A 21,416-nucleotide genomic window follows, 5' to 3' on the forward strand; every position below is an offset into this window, starting at 1 on the left:
TCTGGACTCCAAAAGGTTGCACTACTTCTGCCAGGGAGGTCATATAAACATTAAAAAGTGTGGGGCTCAGGGAGGATCCCTGAGGAACCCCACTTCTAAGGGGCATCTGTTCGGAGGTGATTTCATCTTAAAACATTTCAAAAGGTCTGTCTTCCAGAAAGGACTGCAACCCCTTTAAAGCTGTCATGACCACTCCCGCATCCCTAAATATCTGGATCAGCAGCTGTTGGTTAACCGTGTTGAAGGCTGCGTTGAGATCTAAAAAAATAATAGCAGCACAGCCTCCACCATCTAAGATTTTTCTGGATTCTTCTGCTACTGCCAGAAGAGTTGTCTCCGTATTTTGTTGAAGTCTAAATCCAGTCTGTGAAGGATGCAGACAGTTGTAGACGGTATTAATGACTAGATTTAAAATGATGATGATTATCACCTCCCCTGTGTACCATTAAGGAACGGATGCACCACCTCCCCCGGCAGTAAGGAACCCATGCATCACCTCTCTAGGGAGTAAGGAACTGACGCATCACCTCCCGAGGGAGTAAGGAACCGACTCATTGCTTTGCTTTTCCGATGCCTCACTTCCCCTGCGCATCACACTGCCTTGAACTTATAAAGCATCCAAGGTACTTTGTGGTAAAAGTAACAGATCTATAGATTACTATGCACTACATTACATGTTTGTTTTTTGTCGTTTTGATCTTGTTTTATTCAAATAAATATTGGCTATTTTTCTAAATTGGTGTGGACTCATTTTGTAGTGTTATCGCTGTGTTACTGTTTATGTATGTACAAATGCTTTATATATTACCCCTAAAAAAATCCTGATTGCTCATGCCAATCTACCAAGGGAGATTATCTTAGATTTGTGACTCCCTTGCCCTGACTAGAGTGAAAGTCCCTACCAGGAGAGGGTGCAGACAACTACCAACTAGAGACATCATTTCTAACATCATCCATATAGTGTGTTCAGTCTTCCCAAAATATTATAAAATTACGGTGTGTAATTTTCTTCAACCATATTTCTTCACCAACACTTTTTTATAATTTGTTTTTCTCGCCTCATGCATTTTTATTGCCTATGACATAATGCATTTATTCATCCCTTGTACTGGCCTAATCTCACAAGTTAAGAGAGAAAGTGTGAAATGTCCTCTTAAATTGAATGCGTGTATGTATATTTGTGAACAGTTTATAGGATGGAAATAATTTTGTACAGCATTAGGTGGTGGAAAAGTGTACAAATCCATTGCCTATACAGAGAGTGATGTCTTTGAGGTACCTAATTGTTGCATATCCTCTGCATTAAAACGCCTTTAGTAGAATAACCCTATCACCGGGCTGTCCTTTTGAAAGTTGACCTCTCAGGGTTTCTGACTCTCAAATTCATAACGAATTGCATGACCATCTTACACTTCTTTACTTGATGTCAGGAAACTAGCTTTAGTCGTGTTTTGTACTTTATTATTAAATGCCTCCTTTGAGTGGATAATGTGAGCATTACGTTTGGAGATATTAATAGGAATTTTCTTTTACTTAAGTTTTCAACACAAAGCATAATATTTTACAAATCCTTGAATTAAGCTAAGGCTTAATTAATAATCATTGAAACCATAATTCGCTGGCCTCAATCCACGGCAAGAAATACTATTACATTTCTGATACTTGTGCCTTTTGTAACTATTTGCAGGCTATAGGCAGAAGTGAGACTGGATGGTCTGAGTTCATGTTCCGCCTTGAAATATTATTTTGACCCTTATTCCACTACATTGGCTCCCCGCTGTGCCCTTCTGCAGCACATCTTTGTGCCAAATTTCTGTAATCTACAAAAATGAAAAATACACAAAGATGAAAGGAAACTTGCAAGAAAAAAATTTGTAGAGGATGAGAGATTTACATAAAGTAGACAGAATTTTAGTTTAAGTTTAATGTTGTAAAGCAGATTCAAATAGGAGGACCCTATAAGGATAGAAATGTGAATTGAAATATGAGCTATGAATCAAACGTGATGTCCATTTGAATGGCAAATCAAGAGAAAAATTGGTGGAAATGTAAAAGCTTGAAATATTTGCTTTAGGTCATCTTTCTCACTGTTGGTACAAACAGCCATTATTTTCAAGTGGTTAGATCAAAAGAAAGTTCATCATCACATACGCTTGGTAGCACTGGCAGTGCATCTTATGCTATCTGAGGTTCTTCACTGCTCACTTCCACTGGACTCAGCAGACCTCAAGGGTGCTTTCCACAGGGGCAGGAAAAGCTCTAACCAGGTAAAGCAGTAACCTATGACATGACATTGAAATTCAGAAGAATATCTTTCAAGGGGGGGCAAACAAGAAATTAAAAGGTATTAAGTTAACAAATGAGAGAGTGGATCCACAAACAAAGGTTAGGGATATGACAGAATTGATTGAGTTTATGGGCGAGATTGTCAGGAGAAAGTCTGTGGATTTAAAGGTAGTTTAGAAATATTTCAAACTGGTAATTGAGAACAGAGAAAGCCAGTGAAATTCTTAAAAAGTGGCAGACGAATATTATAAAAATGTTATAAAGATTGTGGAGGCGGAAATTTCATTCTAGACTGGATTGCGCAAAGACAAAGAAAAATGTAACAGTTAAGAGAAGCAGTAAAGTAAAGGAAGGAATGTAGGTATAATCTGGAAACTGACACCATAGAGGTGATATCAGCAGTCAAATGAGTTTATAAGTGGACCCAATAGGAGATCTATATGCCAAGAAAACAATGGTAGAAACAGAGTTTGATTGAGGTGGTTTGAACAGGGATTCCATGGTCAACGAAAAAAGAGTGCAAGTATGGATATATAGGTAGGTGCCCTTTCAACTTAATGTTATAGACATGCTGAAGCACAGTCTTTGCTGGCTGTGCTCTATGAAACCAGATTGAAACAAGCATTGGTATAGCCAATAGGTCTCGCCTTCGGGACCTTATAAATGTTTAGCCACGCAACAGTTGATGTTGTTGCACCAAGGATATTGTGCTGCATAACTAAATACTTATAAGGTCCCAAATGCGAGACCTATTGGCCATGCCAATGCTTGTTTAAATAGGTGGTAAACTGCGAGTGTTTTGCGACCACAATAGCGGTTGCAAAACAATTGTACATAGAAGTGTGACTCGCTGTTAGGAAGGGATGCTCTTGGCACACCTCTTTCTAATAGCGAGTCGCAAACCCTATTTTGAAAGTCGGTAATAGGTTACAGATTCACAAAATAGGATTTGTACATTGCGAAGACCTATTTTGCTGTCGCAACTGGCACGATTTCCAGTTTGCAACTGCAAAAAACAGTTGTACATCTGACCCTAAGTCAGAGGATAAAAATGTGACCAGGCCCTACCGTTAAGTGTATCTGACCTGCGCTCCATCGTGGTTGGCCTGAAACTGTGCCTTTGTCCAGGTCAAGTGGGACCATAAGTGGCACTTTTGGCTTTTAGGCACTAGAAAAGGTTTCTTTTTTTTTATATTCCTATGTCTGGTTCACTACATGGGATTTTGTCACCTCGGTGTCTTTTCATTCATATAAATGTAACATACTTTTATAAATAGGTGTTGGATTGTTATTCTGTTTTACTTATTTCATGTATTGGTGCTTTGAAATGCTGTACACTCCTATCCCCTAAGTCAAGCCTCCCTGCTCGTAGCCAGCTACCAAGGGTTGATCAAAGAAACAATTTATTGAGACCTTGACTGGGTCTTGTATTGTGTTTGTTAAGTATGGAAATGCCCCCACTAATAAACCATATTCCAACAACAGTTCCCTCCATCTCAGCAAAAAAACAGCCACCCGTAATAAAACCGGCCCCCGGGAGCAAAAACAGCCTCCCACCCTTTTAGCATCCTGGAGAAATTCTTGATACCCAGTGGAGCCAATCTGGACTTGGGGGCACTGTAGGCTCCTCCTGCCAGAAGAAGAAGAAGAAGAGGGAAAGAGGATTCTGCTGCAACCAAACTCTCATGCCATTTTTCCATGGGGAATTACTGCCAGGAAGAATTGTGGCTGATAGTGAGCTTTCACATCTAATAGATGTTGGGGGGGGGGGGGTCTTTGATAAAAGGCTGCAGAGGTTAAACCGTAGTTCTTATAAAGAAAACTGTCCACAATTGAGAAGCAGGTGAGGTATCCTCAAGCTGCTTCTAACAGAGATTACTTATATTATTTGGACTCAAAGGGACATGTTTATGACCCCCTTGCGACACTGCAACATCACTTTTTGTGATACTCTGGCAGCACAAATTAGAAAATCAAATTGACAATGCTGAAATTTATAAATAAAAATAGCCAACAAGGCTTATAAGGTGTATTAGATATTTACGTGAAAACACACTGCAAAATGTGACATAGTCAAAATGTGCAAAATACGTTAGGCAGACATATTCACTGGGAGGCCACAGTGCAGTAAGCAGGTGTTTCATAGACTTGAATTGAACCCACAGTGGTCAGCATTTGAGTGTGTGCAGTGACAGGTGAGAGGGATGTCACCCTACACCCACAACATTCCAACCCCGGGCTCCTGCACCCGGCCTTGGGGGGAGCACAGAGAAGATTTCCTTGGAAATTGAAGTGCAGTAAACAAGTGTCAATCTTTCAAGAGGTGGGCGGCTGCGCGGTGGAGTAATGCCCTGGGGGCGGCTGAAGCTGGGTGTAATATAAATTGGGTGCCGGGCAGGTAAGTGTTAGATGCGACTGACGAGGGGACAGCTCCTGGTGAGTACACTGCATGGGCGATACTAACTAGGATAATCTTGGAGAGAGAGAGATTTTACACAGGGATTTGAATTGTAATTGGATTCTTTGGTGGTGCGCAGGCTTTGTGCATACATTGGCACTCTTATTCAAACACACACACACATATCATATCCATACACAACACACACATACACCTGAAACGGATAACCACCCACATCCCGATAAACCCACAAACACCTTCACACAAGGACACACAAACACGCAGAAACAAACAGACCATAAAGACATACTTGTACTCACAGAGAAACACACACAGATACCAAACTATATGTATACGTACACACAAACACACACACACACCCTGCACCTGTAAGCAGAGACCCTTGGAATGACATATTTTATGCAGTGAGGGTACAAGTCAATCAGAACGTGGGGAGCCTCCGACAGTGTAAGCCATGAAAATAACAGCTATTAAGAACACAAAGGGTGCGGAATGTGACTTGGTTTGTGTGTCTACAGCTCCTGAAAACAAGAGGCAGGGCCTAGGGGCAATCCGTTACCATTCCAGTGCAGGGGTACCCCAGGAAATGAGCACCAAAGACTGCCAATAATGTGAAATAACCTCCAGATGCAGAGTATGAATCTAACCAGGTAACAGCAGCCACCTGCGTCTTGCGGCAGTGAAAGCCCTGCTCGGGAGCAGAGCTGGGGCCATGGGCGGGACCTGCCCAGCCCCTCATTAGCCTGTTTGCCATTGTCTGACGGTCAGACACAGAAAGAGAACAGCAGCATGTGTGTGTCACTCACGGGTGATTGATGCACAATACTCGTGCCTGTGGCGCAGTAACACACACCTATTTGCAGACACTTACTACACTGGATATTCAACGAGTCCAGCTCAGCAGGAAGATAAGGAGATTGATACTGACGTGGTGCATTTATGGGGAACAGGCACAGGCTTACAAAAGCATCCTTAGCCGTCTGTCTCAATAACAAGCCAGTCTTTTCACAAACAGACCCGCAATACTCACGCGGCAGCAGGGCGGAGGGATTCACTCGCGGGAACGATAATTGCGACCAGATGGGCCGCGCGCTCCCGCGAGTGTATCTCCTGACGTGCAGGCGTTGCCATTGAAGGCAATGGAACGCGTGCACGTGCTTGGCTGAAATGCCAAAGCGCTCGGAAAAGGTTGTTTTCATTTGCAGCGCATGCGCGCTGCGAAGGCTCGACCTAAACAGAGGGAAAAGTAAGAAAGAGCGGACTTAGGAGCAGATGTTCCTGGGTCTAAAAAAAGAAATCATGAAGAAAAATGGGATAAATGCTAGTGGGGAGATCGATGGTGGTTACTTTTTTTTTCCTCACCTTCTGTGCTTGGATATGCAACTGGTGGGCAATATTGAAAAGACCGAATCCATGGGGAGCACAGGGACGCCCATGGTTATGTGAAGGCACTATATCTAATTGGTCAGTGGTTAATCTTTATTATCGCGCTGCCAACCTCCAGTGCCATGTTAGTCGGTTCTTGATGAAGCAATATCACCCCTTTCTGCACTTTAAATCTTTTTATCTCTTCAAGTTTTGAAGGGGATAACTGAGCATAATTCATCAGCTGCCATGAAGTTAGAATAACATTCCTTACACTGTGCTGCCTATTTCCTGTCTTCTTAGTACAGTTTCCATTGGTATACACGTTAAAATTTGCATGCATATAATTCATGGAACTCTTCCAATTTTAGGTTATACGTATAAGGTTAACACAAGCTTCAAATGGAGGTTCGATTGGTTCTGATGGAGTAGCAAACATCATTATTCCTGCCAATGACAATCCATACGGGACAGTGAGCTTTCGCCAATTGTTATATCGAATTCAAGAGCCATTGGAAAGGAGTTCGTCGGCGAACATAACAGTCAAGAGAAGGTTTGGGGCCTCATTTTTATTGTATTTACTGTAATAACTCTGCATGTTTGTGCTGCTCTACTGTTTCATTTGACGAAGATTTCTGTAGTTAAGTGAAAACTTCTCTGTATTTTATTTGCCTATTCCAGTGGTCCTTACCCTGCGGTCTGGGGATCCCTGGGGCTCCGAAAAGCCTACTCAGGGGTCTACGACTGTTGGGAAAATGTAATAATATTACATATAATTTACAAATAATATTAACAGATTCATAAATAAATGAGGAACCAAAATGTAAAATGTTACATTTTAAATGTTTTGTAAACGTTTAGGAATTTGAAATTGAAGTCCAAAAACTAAGCTTGATTGTTTCGTTGGAGCAGTGCAAGGTCGTTAGACAGGATATAACATGAGTGATGACTGGCCTCAATTGAATGTAGGAAAGCCTTCCCACTAAAATGACCTTTTTTTTTTGTGAATTAAACAAAATATTTTAACATTTGGGTATTTGTTTGATGAATGCCTGTTTATGTATTTTTGTATATTGTTTTGTGGTTCTAATAATTGAAAATGCTTAGGCTGAGTTCCTCGGCTTCTAGCAAAGACTTGGGGGTCTATTAGGATGGCGGGCGCAATCCAGTCCGCCTGCCACCCTAGCGGTGCTGGGACCGGCCGGTAGTGGTGCTGCGGTCCCGCACCATCAATTAGGTTGCGACCGCCACCATGGCGGTCGCATCCTGTATATTTAACATTGTGGCAGGCGGTGTTGTATTCAGCACCCACCACTATGTTAAAGGACATGTTGTGCATTTGTATGCACAACATGACAGGCACCGCGTGGTGCCTCCCACCTTGTGCATGCAAATGTCAGGGCGTACCATGGGTACCTCCAAGTGCAGCCACCCACCCCCCCCATTGCCCCTTGGGGCCCCGCAACCAGCCCCCAAAGGCATTCTCCGCATGCCTTTCCATGGTGGAGTCTCCGCCATCATCGTAATATGGATGGCGGTGCCTGGAAGACATCGCCGCCATTTTGCGGATTGGTGTCACTACAACGCATGCTTTTACCACGCATGCCTTTACAACGCGGTTTTTACCACGCAGTCCATTACAACGCATAATGCTTTTAGGCGCTGGATAGTGAATTATTTAATTTACTATTCCAACTCCAGTCCCCGTGGATAGCAGGGAAGGTGTTGGATAGTATATTAAATACATTCCCTATCCTAGAGCGCCCCCCAGCGCATTGCGTTGTAATGGTTTGCGTGGTAAAAGTTGCGATGTAATGGTAGTGCGTTGTAAAACATTTGTTGTAACCGTGCTACACCCCATTTTGCAGGCCTTTTCTGCCCGGTAGGCTTGCCTATCCGGGGAAAACTGGCGGACGGTCTTTCCGTCCGCCTGGGTCCCAACTACCATCGTAATATGCCGGGGGTAAATGTAAGACGGGCGGACAGAAATGGCAGGCAGATCACCACCACCCGTATGGTGGTGGCGATACGCCCGCCATCCTAATAGACACCCTAAGTGGGGTGTTCCTAGATTCCAATAATGATTAGGTGGGGGCCCACAAAAGCTACAAGGTTTAGAGCCCTTGCTCTATTCCATTAGGTCTATATGCTTTTATACCCACTTTACATAACCAGACATTTTCAGCAAAAATAACATTAATTGTTTGGAGGCAACCATGGGTTATGTCCATGTTTTCAGAGACTTGTCGACATTCTCCTCAACATACATGACTACAGAGGGACTGATCAATAAATGCTTTTGCACATGTAACTCCCATTTAAGTGACAAAAAGTACAATTAAATGCAAAATTAGTGGGATTTTCCGAATTTATAGACTAGTATGACAAGTTTCCTGCTGTCATCGTTTTTTGGGAAGGGTGCTGTGTGACTATTGTCCCTGCCGTGTGAAGTCACGCGGTCAACCAACTCTATTAAATGTGAGAGGCGAGCACTTGTGTTGTCTGCTTACTAGTACTCTAATACTTGGTATGTGATTCCAAGTTGTCCTCTTAAGTATTCTTCACTTGCATAGTAGACAAGAACGAACAGTCAAAACTTAGCTCAAGGGAGATGTGCCACATGAGCTGTACTACAGTGCAGCTACTGACCACAGCTTCAGTACCCACCTGAATGTGAGCAGAGAATATCTTTACAAGTATCTAAAAATATGGGAATAATGGGAATCAAATAGTAGGGAGTACACAATGCAAAATTCCCAAGAAAACTGCAACACATAATACAGTGTTAAAGTCAGGGTCCTTGGTTATCAACAACATGTACAGTTTGCAGTCTCTAAACGATAAAAAAACACTTCTACAGGGCTGAAAGCAAAAATGTAAACGAAGTATGCATATTGTTATTACATTGTTGGAATGTTTCACAAATGATCACAAAATGTTCCTGAAAGCTAAGCGACTCCGTTCATCGCTCTGAGCAATGGAGGTTCGCAATCCGCTTAAAAAGACGAGGGGGCATATTATCAAGGGGGTTTATCTCCGCTTTTTTGGCTTTAAAAGCCAAGCAAGCAGAGATAAAATTATCTCCCTATTACCTAGCTGTCGCTAACACCAGTTAGCGACAGCTAGTAGGAGATAGCGACCATCTTGGGCCCCACTTTGCATGTCAGTGATATTTATCACTAATGACATGAAAAGTGGGCGTGCCAAGATGTTAGCGACTGGAAACAGTCGCTAACATCGCTATCTCCTATTACCAACTTTTGGAGATATTCATGCTAAGCGCGAATATCTCCAAAAGCTAACACCTGCCCTGAGCAGTTCTTAGCCATGTTATCCAATGGGAAGTGGATAACATGGCTAAGAGCATTATCTCGGTAATGCATGAATATCGCTGACTTTTCAGCGATATTCATGCATTGCGGCCGTTTTTTATCGCATTTGCGATAAACCTTGGTAATACCAAGGTTTATCTGCGATAAAAATCGCCGCAGCTTAGCGGTAAATTTTTGTCTCTAACCAAGCAATAGCGATAATTATCGCTATTGCTTGGTAATATGCCCCGAGATTCTTTTCGATGGTTTCAGGCACCACTACTATGCATGAACATTAGGTTTGTGCACGTCACAGCATAGCTCACAATCCAACCTTTACATTCAAGGAAGAAGAACATTACAAAAGGTGGTGGAGGGAGAACGCGTGTTCACCAGGCAGAGACACCAATCAGCTCCCCTAGACTTGCTGCAGTGACTGATTTCTCGAGCAGTACTCAGCCGGTTTCTTATGGCAGTTCTCCGGTTTCTGGTGAGGACACAGATGGTTTCATGGCACTGTCTTTATATCTCTTGATTCCTTTTACTGGCTGGCAGGCAGGGTCGACAACAGCTGCAGGGCAGGCCAGCAGAGCAACCTGATGTGAGTTTATGATCATTTAAGCTGTGAATAAATATTTGCACTGCCAAGCTATCTTCGATTTGGCAAGAAGTAATTGGCAGGCTTTATGGAGCGACCAACACCTATTTTACTATTGCCATTGATAATCAAAGTTGTTGCCACCCATGTACTTGTGAAATTTACTATATCTGTTTAGATATTGTTGATATGTTCAGTTATATGTCCAGTGACTAACAGTATGAAAGCATCAATGCCATAATAACAACAAATATTCTCGGCCATGTCAATGATTTGCCAATTCTCATTTTGAGTGCCATTTTGTGTTACTTTTCTTTGTTTCATTTGAAAAAATGAAAATGAAAAGCGTAATTAGTAACTTTTTGCATTTGGTTTTTCTTTAGTGGAGGAAGATTTGGTCATCTTCAGATTCTGTACAGTACTTCCCAGACTGACGTGGTAGCCCTTGCAATGGAGCAGGGTCGGGACCCCTTGTCTTACTATGAGCCCCCCGTGCCAGGAATGCCGAACCAACCACTGAGAACAAGAGTGAACATTACTGCAGCTGGGAGTCCACTGCAGGGCTGTGCTGCCTGGTGCCTCAAGGAGCAAGCCTGTGCAGCCTTTTCCTTTTCCAATACCTCCGGAGACCCACTATGCTTCTGGCTCATTACATGGGCCGCTCCAGCGACCAACAACACCGGCTCCTGGACGTACAGGAAAAACAGCAGCAGTGTTTCCTCGCTGTTCAGCTCACACGCGGTCGCTGGCAGTGACTATGAGTCTGTTACTGGGCAGTGGGCCATAATGCTGGATGGGGAGGAATTTGCTAACCTCACAGTTTCCATCCTGACTGATAGCCTGCCAGAACTGGATGAGCAATTTATGATCTCCCTCTTGAGAGTTGAATTGATCAACATGTCAGCCACCTTGAAAAACCAGCCAACCGTGGGAGCGCCCAATACTTCCACCGTTGTTATTGTGATGAACGGCGATGCCTTCGGAGTCTTCCTGATCTACAGCATCAATCCAAATGTGACCGGCAAAGGCCTCTATGTTGAAGTTCAAGAGCAACCCCAGACCACTGTGGAACTGGTGATCGAGAGGCGAGAAGGCAGCCTGGGACAGGTCACTGTGGAATGGAGTGTGATCGGGGGTACTGCTACCAAAAATGCTGACTTTGTGGGAAATGGGGAGATACTTACATTTGATGAAGGTAAGCGTCATTGTTTAGAAATGTGTTAATACTTTGTTACATACCTAGCTAAAAATGGATGGCATTTCTTTTACATAACATGCTCCCAGTAAAAAATGAAGGCAAAACAGGTTCAAAAATAGGATTTGTGTTCTTTTTGTACCTGATGCACAAACCTAGTATTAGGGATTTGGGGCCAGATGTACAACCATTCAGTTTTAGGAGTCGCAAATTGCATCATATTGTGACTCGCAATTTGCGACTTGCAAAAGTGAATGAACAACAGTGTCTCAGACACTGCTAGCGATTCCCAATGGGGTCCAAATTGCTTGCCTCATTAATATTCATGAGGCAAGCGCAATTTGCGACCACATTGGGAATGGCTAGCACTTCCAGGGATGGTGGCCTGCTGGGGTCAGCAGACCACCATGTCTGGGCCTGCTTTTTAAATAAAGCAGTTTTTTTAAGTGCATCACCTTTTCCTTAAAGGAAAACAGGATGCATTTAAAAAAGAAAAATTAAACTTTTCAGTTTCATTTTTTAAGAGCCCTGGGACCACTGCCTGGTCCTAAAATATATTTACACACTCATTCACAAAGGGCCGTCCTATTTGCAAGTGGTTTACAATTACCACCTACCCGAAGATGTCGCAAAACAATAGTAAATGGCATTGAGTCTCGCTATTAGGAAGGGACTCCCCCTCCTAAAAGCGAGAATCGCAAACGCTATTTTGCGAGTCAGTGACTCGCAAAATAGCGTTTGTACATGCCATGACCCTTTTTTGCAGTCGCAAATGGGCTGATCTCCCGTTTGCGAGCGCAAAAAAGGGTTGTACATCTGGCCCTGGTCTAACTGCCGTGTCCTTAATACTAAATGTGCCATTGAAATAATCTCCTCGTCTTGTTATTACTGTAAATGTGTCACCTGCCAGCAAAGGGCAATAGAGTGCACCTTTTGTTTCTTTAGTGAGTCTTGCCAACTAGCTAGCGGGGTTTAAAGAACTTTGCAGAATATCCTGTGCTGAAGTACAGTCAGGAGCTGGATTCCTGCTAACAGGGGTCCTGTTGCGTCCTGAAAATGCCTGAGGCTGATGCTTGTCCTTAGTCATAAAGAAGTAGTCTTGATCATTCATCCCGTCCTAGCCTTTGCAGGAGGAGAAAGGACTTCCCATATAGTGTGGGTGGGAGGCCCGATGTCAGTTCCTGATCGCATCTCTAGGAAGGGATGCTCTATGGCTTTTATCACAGTTTCTGACCAACTGCCGAGCTCATATCTCCAGTTTATTCTGCCCCTGAAAATAGGGAGCGGTGTGCACACATGCATTGTTTGCTAAACTGTTTACCAGTATGCCATATGTCAGGTAATGCAGTGCATGGTGAGCATTTCTGGCAGTTACAGTCTCACCAGTACACGAATAAGAAATGCCACAGATACTTAAAATGATGTATGATATTCAAATATGATGCGAAGATAGAAATCAGTCAAACAACCCTGGGAAATATTCATATTGCTAAATCACATTTTGTGCATTTTCAAAATCCACATTAAACAGTTTAACAATAGTACAACATCTATATTTATTTATTTAACATCTTATTCCAAAGCAAAACGGGTCTTGCAGTTCTATTTAACATTGGTATTCTAAACTACATTTTTCAATGATGCATAGGATTTAGGTGGGCAGATTGGGGGATTTTCTTTAAACAAATATAGGAAAAGGGAGCAGAATGGATAGGTCTTCTGGTCTTTATCTGTTGAAAGACTATCGACATTACTAGGTCTGTGTGGCCTACTTCTTCACTGCATGTAATATACATTTTCAGACTGACTCATCATGGTGTTTATGGATGTATTCAATTATCTTCTTTAAGACTCTCCTCTGCAACATTTAGAGTGCTCAGAATGCAGGAATTAGACTCATAGCTGGCGTACAGAGAAGGGAGCACATATCTTCAGCGAATCAAGATCTCTCTTAACTTGAAGTTAATGATGGAATATGTTTCAGTGTTTTTAATGTTGGAGTGCCTTCGTGACATGACTCCTTATCCGACTGACAAATAGTGAAATTCTCCCATGATAAGAATATTATGACCCTCCAATTCAGGGCTGTCGCTACTTATGCCTCGTTGTCTTAACAGGGAGGCTTCTATAATCTGATCATATTAAATGGAACTATTTCCCTGAAATTCTGTGGCAGAAATCAACTTGCCCTCAGTCTAGAACACCTCTTAAAACACACCCCTTTCTGGCAGATGCTGGCTTTAATGGAACCAGTTTAAAGGGAAAGGACACTCTGCACACGTGCCAGTATTGTCATATTTTGTAAAAAATAAAAGGTGTCATTCCACACAATAACGAGGATGAGCCTGAAATATTTTTGTGTGTGTAATATTTAGATCATGGTAGCAGCGGACCATAGATGACATAAAGAGAGACAAGAATTGCTGAGTGACTACTGGTGAAATAAGTGCCCTAATCAAAGGTTTCATCTACACCATTTGCGTGCTAAGGCAAGTTCCAAGGCCAGGCAAGAAACTAAGGGCCAGATATTTTAAAGTCCTGTTCACAAATGCGATCACTGACTGCAACCAGTCTTTTTGTGACCAGAAACTTGTTTTATTTATTTATTTTATTTTATTTTATATAGCGCGAACTTGACTGGAATTGGGTATCAGAGCGCTTTACATGGCACCAGTTACGATACGAGTTCACGTTCATTTTTTTGTTAGGCACACGGAGAATAAGTGATTTGCCCACAATCACAGGAAGTTCAGCGTCAAATGTTGCCAGGACAAATTCTCCCCACGTTTTCATTAGTTCCTGTATGCCTTACTGCAAACAGGCTCAAAATACCATGTATCTGTCCATCATCTGTGTTTTTTGCAGTTTTTTTCAAAATACCATGTGTCAGAGCATTTTCAAGATGGCAAAAGTCTTCAGCCACACTAAACTTGGGCTCAGAGGGTTGAGGGTGTGCGAGTACTATGGTAATCCTAGTTTCCTAAGAAGAATACTACAAGCGAAACCGCTTGTCCTAATGCGCACAGTTGCTGTACCTGCTGGATTGCTACTGTTCAGATAATATACCTTACTGAGCAAACATTACTTGACAATACGTTATTCAATCAACATTTGCAAGTCAAAAATCATTTTGAAAAAATCTTTTCTATTCAATTCTTTATACATTAGACGAAAAATCCACATATTATACGCCAATTATATGCATCATTGGGTAACATTATCACATTCTCAGTTTTTACATGAACTTATTATACATTTCTTTGTAATGCCCTATGCATTTCGGGCCCTTGGCCCTTCCTCAGGGGCAAAATCTGCAAGAAATCAAAAAAAGATACATCGTATTTGATTTTGTTCAATTTCTGTGAGGGATTTACAGTCATATAAACTAGTACAAACATTATTCCTAAATGCCATAGTGTTTAATCATGCCAGAATGTCAGTCCAAGTGTTGACTGTAACAGATTGGAAGGTCGGAAAAAATGATACTAAGAGAGGCTAGAAAGATAACAAGAGGAGTGAAGTGAAAAGGTGAGAGGACGGATCGATTAAAGTGCCTATACTAAAAACGCCTCGTGGCGGTCAATAGTGCAACCAATGCTTTTAACCCAGAGGTAAAGAACGATCTCGAGGTGCGGGGTCACTGACCTTGTTATACTGAGTTTTAACAATGAAGTGATACAAGGAACATTCTTCAATGCCCTGCTCGGAAGCTAAAAAAATACAGAGGAGAGTGTTTAAGAACGTTGCATCTGACCTGATAAACAACGCTAGGCAACAAACGATGAAAAATCGTACCTCGCCGGATTCGTGGAAACTAGTCACGTGGTGATCGATGGGTAGATGATTCAGTCGAGTGGGTTCTTAACGCTAAAGATACAAAAACGAGCGAGGCTGTTTAGTACTTATAAACGGACCCTTACAAAAGAGCAGACAAGGCCCTTGCGGTTTGTAGGGAAAAAATTTACCTTGCACGAATTAAAGGTCCGCTGAGACACTTCCCAGGAGAGTTCCGGCTTGACTGCTAAGTCGATTGCGGGATGCCGCGCATGCGTGTAGCAAGCTTAAGAGAATAGTCCTAGAAAACGGACTAAGTTGTATATATCGAGGTAAATTACTAGATGGTGACGGCCATTATTAAAAGGAGTGAAGTACTGTGAATATTAGTGAGGAGAAAGCTTCAAAAGTGATGAAAACAGGAAAGGGTCAATGTGTGTATAGAAAAATGACTACACAATACATGGCATTAGTATTCCAGATAATGAGTACTATATTTATGTTAGACGTGTATTTACATAGCAAACTCATACAAATAATTAATGAACAGAGTGCTGAACTCTAGGATCGCACACAAGCGGCTAGTGGGGCATTATCACAGGTAACACCCTAGATCTGCTCTATCATTGATCCCTTTGGGATCTTGTGTATCTAGTCTTTTTATCCAGAATGTTTCTCGTTGGAGTAATTTTTTGGTGGTGTCCTTCCCAGGGGTGGATTTGACTACTTCGAGGACCTGGAACTTGAGCTGTGCTATCGTATGTCTATTTATGGTCCAATGCGTTGCCAGACTGCTGTTAGTGTTATTGTTGCGAATAGTGCTTTTATGCTCTGATATCCGTGTCTTGATCTTGCGTTCAGTCTTGCCTACGTATAGGAGGCCACATGGGCATTTTATGGCATAGATAAGATGGGTAGAATTACAATCTGCGTTATGTTTAGTTTTGAAGGTTTCTCCGGTATGAGGATGTCTGATGTTATCACTCACTATAACGTTGTTACACTGGACACAGTTCTGGCATTTTCTTGTGCCACGGTACACTTCTTGAGTGCTCACAGTGGGTGCTTTCAACATCTCTTTAACGTTTCTGGACCTTTTATAGGCAAAAATTGGTCTGTCTTTAAACAGCCCTTGGAAGTCATTTTCATTGCTGAGGAGATCCCAGTGTTGAATAATACTCTTTTTGATTTCTCTTGAGCTAGTTGAATATTTAGAAACAAATACTTGGCGACTCGTCTCAGATTTCGTTTTAGGTGTAAGCAGTGACACCCGATCTTTTTCTGCTACTTTCAATTTGGTATTGTCTAAAAGAGCTTGTGGATATTTCTTCTCCAAGTATTTATCAGAGATCATTACAATGTTGCGTTCAAGTGTGTCAGTTTCTGTACATATCCTTTTTGCTCTCAACATCTGTGAGTATGGTAAGTTCACAATCAGGTTTTTTGGGTGAAAACTGTTAAACATTAACGCTGTGTTTTTGTCTGTAGCTTTGTGATATATCTCAGTTCGAATTTCATTGTCTTCCAGTTTCACTAGTACATCCAGAAAAGGAATTTCTTTTGACTCTATTGTGCTGGTGAACTGAAGGTGTTCATCAAGTGTATTTAGTTGGGTTATTTTCTGTTCGAGCATTTCCCTAGTATTCTGCCATATGAGGAAGATGTCATCTATGTATCGGCAGTACATAGTTACGTTGTCATGCCATTCAGGGTCAGTCAGTAGGTGCTCTTCCTCAAATTTCGCCATATAGGTATTGGCGTAGGCCGGTGCCCCCGAAAATCCCATAGATGTCCCTTTGTTCTGTAAAAAGAACTCATTTTTGTATTTAAAGTATCCATGATGGAGACAAAAGTGTAGTAATTCAAGTAGGAATACCTTGTCAGCTCTTATTGTTTCTTGTTTTAAAAGGGCCCATTCGACAGCTTCAATTCCTCCTCCAGCACAATAGAGTCAAAAGAAATTCCTTTTCTGGATGTACTAGTGAAACTGGAAGACAATGAAATTCGAACTGAGATATATCACAAAGCTACAGACAAAAACACAGCGTTAATGTTTAACAGTTTTCACCCAAAAAACCTGATTGTGAACTTACCATACTCACAGATGTTGAGAGCAAAAAGGATATGTACAGAAACTGACACACTTGAACGCAACATTGTAATGATCTCTGATAAATACTTGGAGAAGAAATATCCACAAGCTCTTTTAGACAATACCAAATTGAAAGTAGCAGAAAAAGATCGGGTGTCACTGCTTACACCTAAAACGAAATCTGAGACGAGTCGCCAAGTATTTGTTTCTAAATATTCAACTAGCTCAAGAGAAATCAAAAAGAGTATTATTCAACACTGGGATCTCCTCAGCAATGAAAATGACTTCCAAGGGCTGTTTAAAGACAGACCAATTTTTGCCTATAAAAGGTCCAGAAACGTTAAAGAGATGTTGAAAGCACCCACTGTGAGCACTCAAGAAGTGTACCGTGGCACAAGAAAATGCCAGAACTGTGTCCAGTGTAACAACGTTATAGTGAGTGATAACATCAGACATCCTCATACCGGAGAAACCTTCAAAACTAAACATAACGCAGATTGTAATTCTACCCATCTTATCTATGCCATAAAATGCCCATGTGGCCTCCTATACGTAGGCAAGACTGAACACAAGATCAAGACACGGATATCAGAGCATAAAAGCACTATTCGCAACAATAACCCTAACAGCAGTCTGGCAACGCATTGGACCATAAATAGACATACGATAGCACAGCTCAAGTTCCAGGTCCTCGAAGTAGTCAAATCCACCCCTGGGAAGGACACCACCAAAAAATTACTCCAACGAGAAACATTCTGGATAAAAAGACTAGATACACAAGATCCCAAAGGGATCAATGATAGAGCAGATCTAGGGTGTTACCTGTGATAATGCCCCACTAGCCGCTTGTGTGCGATCCTAGAGTTCAGCACTCTGTTCATTAATTATTTGTATGAGTTTGCTATGTAAATACACGTCTAACATAAATATAGTACTCATTATCTGGAATACTAATGCCATGTATTGTGTAGTCATTTTTCTATACACACATTGACCCTTTCCTGTTTTCATCACTTTTGAAGCTTTCTCCTCACTAATATTCACAGTACTTCACTCCTTTTAATAATGGCCGTCACCATCTAGTAATTTACCTCGATATATACAACTTAGTCCGTTTTCTAGGACTATTCTCTTAAGCTTGCTACACGCATGCGCGGCATCCCGCAATCGACTTAGCAGTCAAGCCGGAACTCTCCTGGGAAGTGTCTCAGCGGACCTTTAATTCGTGCAAGGTAAATTTTTTCCCTACAAACCGCAAGGGCCTTGTCTGCTCTTTTGTAAGGGTCCGTTTATAAGTACTAAACAGCCTCGCTCGTTTTTGTATCTTTAGCGTTAAGAACCCACTCGACTGAATCATCTACCCATCGATCACCACGTGACTAGTTTCCACGAATCCGGCGAGGTACGATTTTTCATCGTTTGTTGCCTAGCGTTGTTTATCAGGTCAGATGCAACGTTCTTAAACACTCTCCTCTGTATTTTTTTAGCTTCCGAGCAGGGCATTGAAGAATGTTCCTTGTATCACTTCATTGTTAAAACTCAGTATAACAAGGTCAGTGACCCCGCACCTCGAGATCGTTCTTTACCTCTGGGTTAAAAGCATTGGTTGCACTATTGACCGCCACGAGGCGTTTTTAGTATAGGCACTTTAATCGATCCGTCCTCTCACCTTTTCACTTCACTCCTCTTGTTATCTTTCTAGCCTCTCTTAGTATCATTTTTTCCGACCTTCCAATCTGTTACAGTCAACACTTGGACTGACATTCTGGCATGATTAAACACTATGGCATTTAGGAATAATGTTTGTACTAGTTTATATGACTGTAAATCCCTCACAGAAATTGAACAAAATCAAATACGATGTATCTTTTTTTGATTTCTTGCAGATTTTGCCCCTGAGGAAGGGCCAAGGGCCCGAAATGCATAGGGCATTACAAAGAAATGTATAATAAGTTCATGTAAAAACTGAGAATGTGATAATGTTACCCAATGATGCATATAATTGGCGTATAATATGTGGATTTTTCGTCTAATGTATAAAGAATTGAATAGAAAAGATTTTTTCAAAATGATTTTTGACTTGCAAATGTTGATTGAATAACGTATTGTCAAGTAATGTTTGCTCAGTAAGGTATATTATCTGAACAGTAGCAATCCAGCAGGTACAGCAACTGTGCGCATTAGGACAAGCGGTTTCGCTTGTAGTATTCTTGTTAATCGACTAAGCACATCATGGACATTGTGCCAACCTAAGCAGCACGCATGTGATAATAGTGTATATACTGAATACCCTTTTGTACAGTTAAAAAACGGTGTGCCCAGCCTTTTCTTTAATCCTAGTTTCCTCCCATATCAAACACCAAACCCCATAAACACAGAGATCGAGGTCTGGTAGAACAAAAGCAAGGTCGTTCAGCAACTTGAAAGGGAATCCACAAGAACTGTCTCGGCATCCTGTTCTCTCCAAATCAAGTATGCCCCAAGTGTTCCATGTGGCTCCATAGACCTCAGCAAAAAAGGTTTGACACCATAGTGTTAAAAAAAGATCCTCACAGCCCCCCTGCATATCCTTTTGAATTCAGAGGAGTCATCTCTACCCATTCAGGTCAGTCAGAACAATTTTTGAAGAATGATTCTGGTTCTTCCATTTCATTCAGATAATAACGTTAATTATCGTGCATAGTGTTGTTTAATATAAGAGTATTTTGTTTCTCACCCTTCTTTCTTTCCTACAGGTGAAACAAGAAAGACTGTCACAGTGAAAATATTGGATGATTTAGAACCAGAAGACGATGAAACGATAGTGATTGGCCTGACACATGCTGATGGAGGAAGCAGGATCCTCCCCAGCTCCAGTGCCGTCACTATACTTATTCTGGCTAATGACAATGTTGCAGGGGTCATTAGTTTTCAAACAGCCTCGAGATCTGTGATTGGGCGTGAAGGTGGGTGTTTTGCAATACTGATTAAAACATTGCTCTTCCTCACCAGCAGAATCATTTATTAGGTGTCTTAACCTACTTGCTACAAGTAGGCTTCATTTACCTGCTTTTGTGCAATGAAGATCTTCAGAGACCTCCTAGCTTTCCACAATTAGGCTAACAAGATTAATCAATGTGACTTTAATCATTGCTAAGCGCATTGCTCAAATTCTAAGAGATCTTTGTCCAAAGTCATTTTTTCTTCCTTATCAGTAAAACAGTATGCACACATTCTGTATCAATTTAGCGTATAGAAAGTCACTGGGAGTGTGTGCCTCCTAATGTTGGCAGACAAGTGATTTCTGGACTGATCCAAGGATATGATACGAGCTTATCATTATCAAAATACCAGCTAAAATAAACAGTGTGTGCTAAATATTTTTAACCAAAAATATCACCCCATTGTAGTTAATAAGAGAAAATCTACATCCAGTGTGGCAATATTTTTGTGTAAATATTTAGGACACAATCATGAATAATATTAGGAAAGGTCTTGAGTACCGAAAATAGCCTGCTGACGGGTAACCATTAAGTTACCTATCTATGTCTCTCTCTCTCTCTCTCTCTCTATTATAATATATATATATATATTTTTTTCCCCGTCCATGCCACTTGATTCATTTTATAGCTAATTTGTATTTGTGTAATTTAATGTTAGATTTGAACTGTGTGCCCTAGGGGTCTGCTAAAACATATGTATTGCCAAGGATGAATAATAGACTGAACTGCAGTTATGTGTCGATTCTGAAAATTTCACATCATATTTTTCCGATGGAGACAAGGGTTCCTTGTCTACATTAAGGCTATTTTATGGTAATTCTGTGTTGGTGTGCAGTGTGTTTCCATCCATGTTCCTCTGCATTAATGGTTCTAAACAGTTTGTCACCTTTGTGTTAACCTGACAGGCTAAGAAGAACCATAAATGTGCACAATGAATTAGCATAAACAGTCTCAGTTAAGGAGCCCTTGGAGACCACCGATAAATATTCCTTTTGTGGAATCTATTTGATTATGAAGTGTTGTTGTTATGCATTTTTCATGTGCCTGCTTTAAGCACTGATTTCCATTTTCAGCCCAATCTGCATCCCTCTGAAGATAGATAGGTGTCTTACTGCTATTTTGTAAGAGCATGCCTTTTCCTCGATGAGTAAAGATAGCACACAACCCTCTTTTTTGAGGGTGTACCATGTTTTGAAGAGTATACAAAATGAATGAACGCTCACTCCTAAAGTGGCATATTTGATAGAGAAGTAATCTCAGTGTTCCAGAGCAGATTTCACTTGGGAATAAGATTTCCGAGGTTTAAAGAAGGGTAGCAATTGGTGGTAATACCAGTGGTTCAGAAATGAGGACATCAATTAGGCTTTTAGCAGATGCAAATAATAGTCTATGAAA

The 21,416-nt window shown here is 41.4% G+C and overlaps 1 protein-coding gene across 1 annotated transcript in view; it reads left to right on the forward strand.

Moving 5' to 3' along the window:
- ADGRV1 (adhesion G protein-coupled receptor V1) overlaps positions 1 to 21,416 on the forward strand; it is a 2,034,994-nt gene that overhangs the window by 571,892 nt on the left and 1,441,686 nt on the right. The window contains exons 32-34 of the mRNA XM_078677778.1: positions 6,442 to 6,623; positions 10,363 to 11,174; positions 19,776 to 19,985. Of these exons, the coding sequence (XP_078533904.1) occupies positions 6,442 to 6,623; positions 10,363 to 11,174; positions 19,776 to 19,985 (1,204 nt within the window). The remainder of the gene's footprint in view (positions 1 to 6,441; positions 6,624 to 10,362; positions 11,175 to 19,775; positions 19,986 to 21,416) is intronic.

This window comes from Lissotriton helveticus, chromosome 2_1, assembly GCF_964261635.1.
Source record: "Lissotriton helveticus chromosome 2_1, aLisHel1.1, whole genome shotgun sequence".
NCBI classification, from domain to species: Eukaryota; Metazoa; Chordata; class Amphibia; order Caudata; family Salamandridae; genus Lissotriton; species Lissotriton helveticus.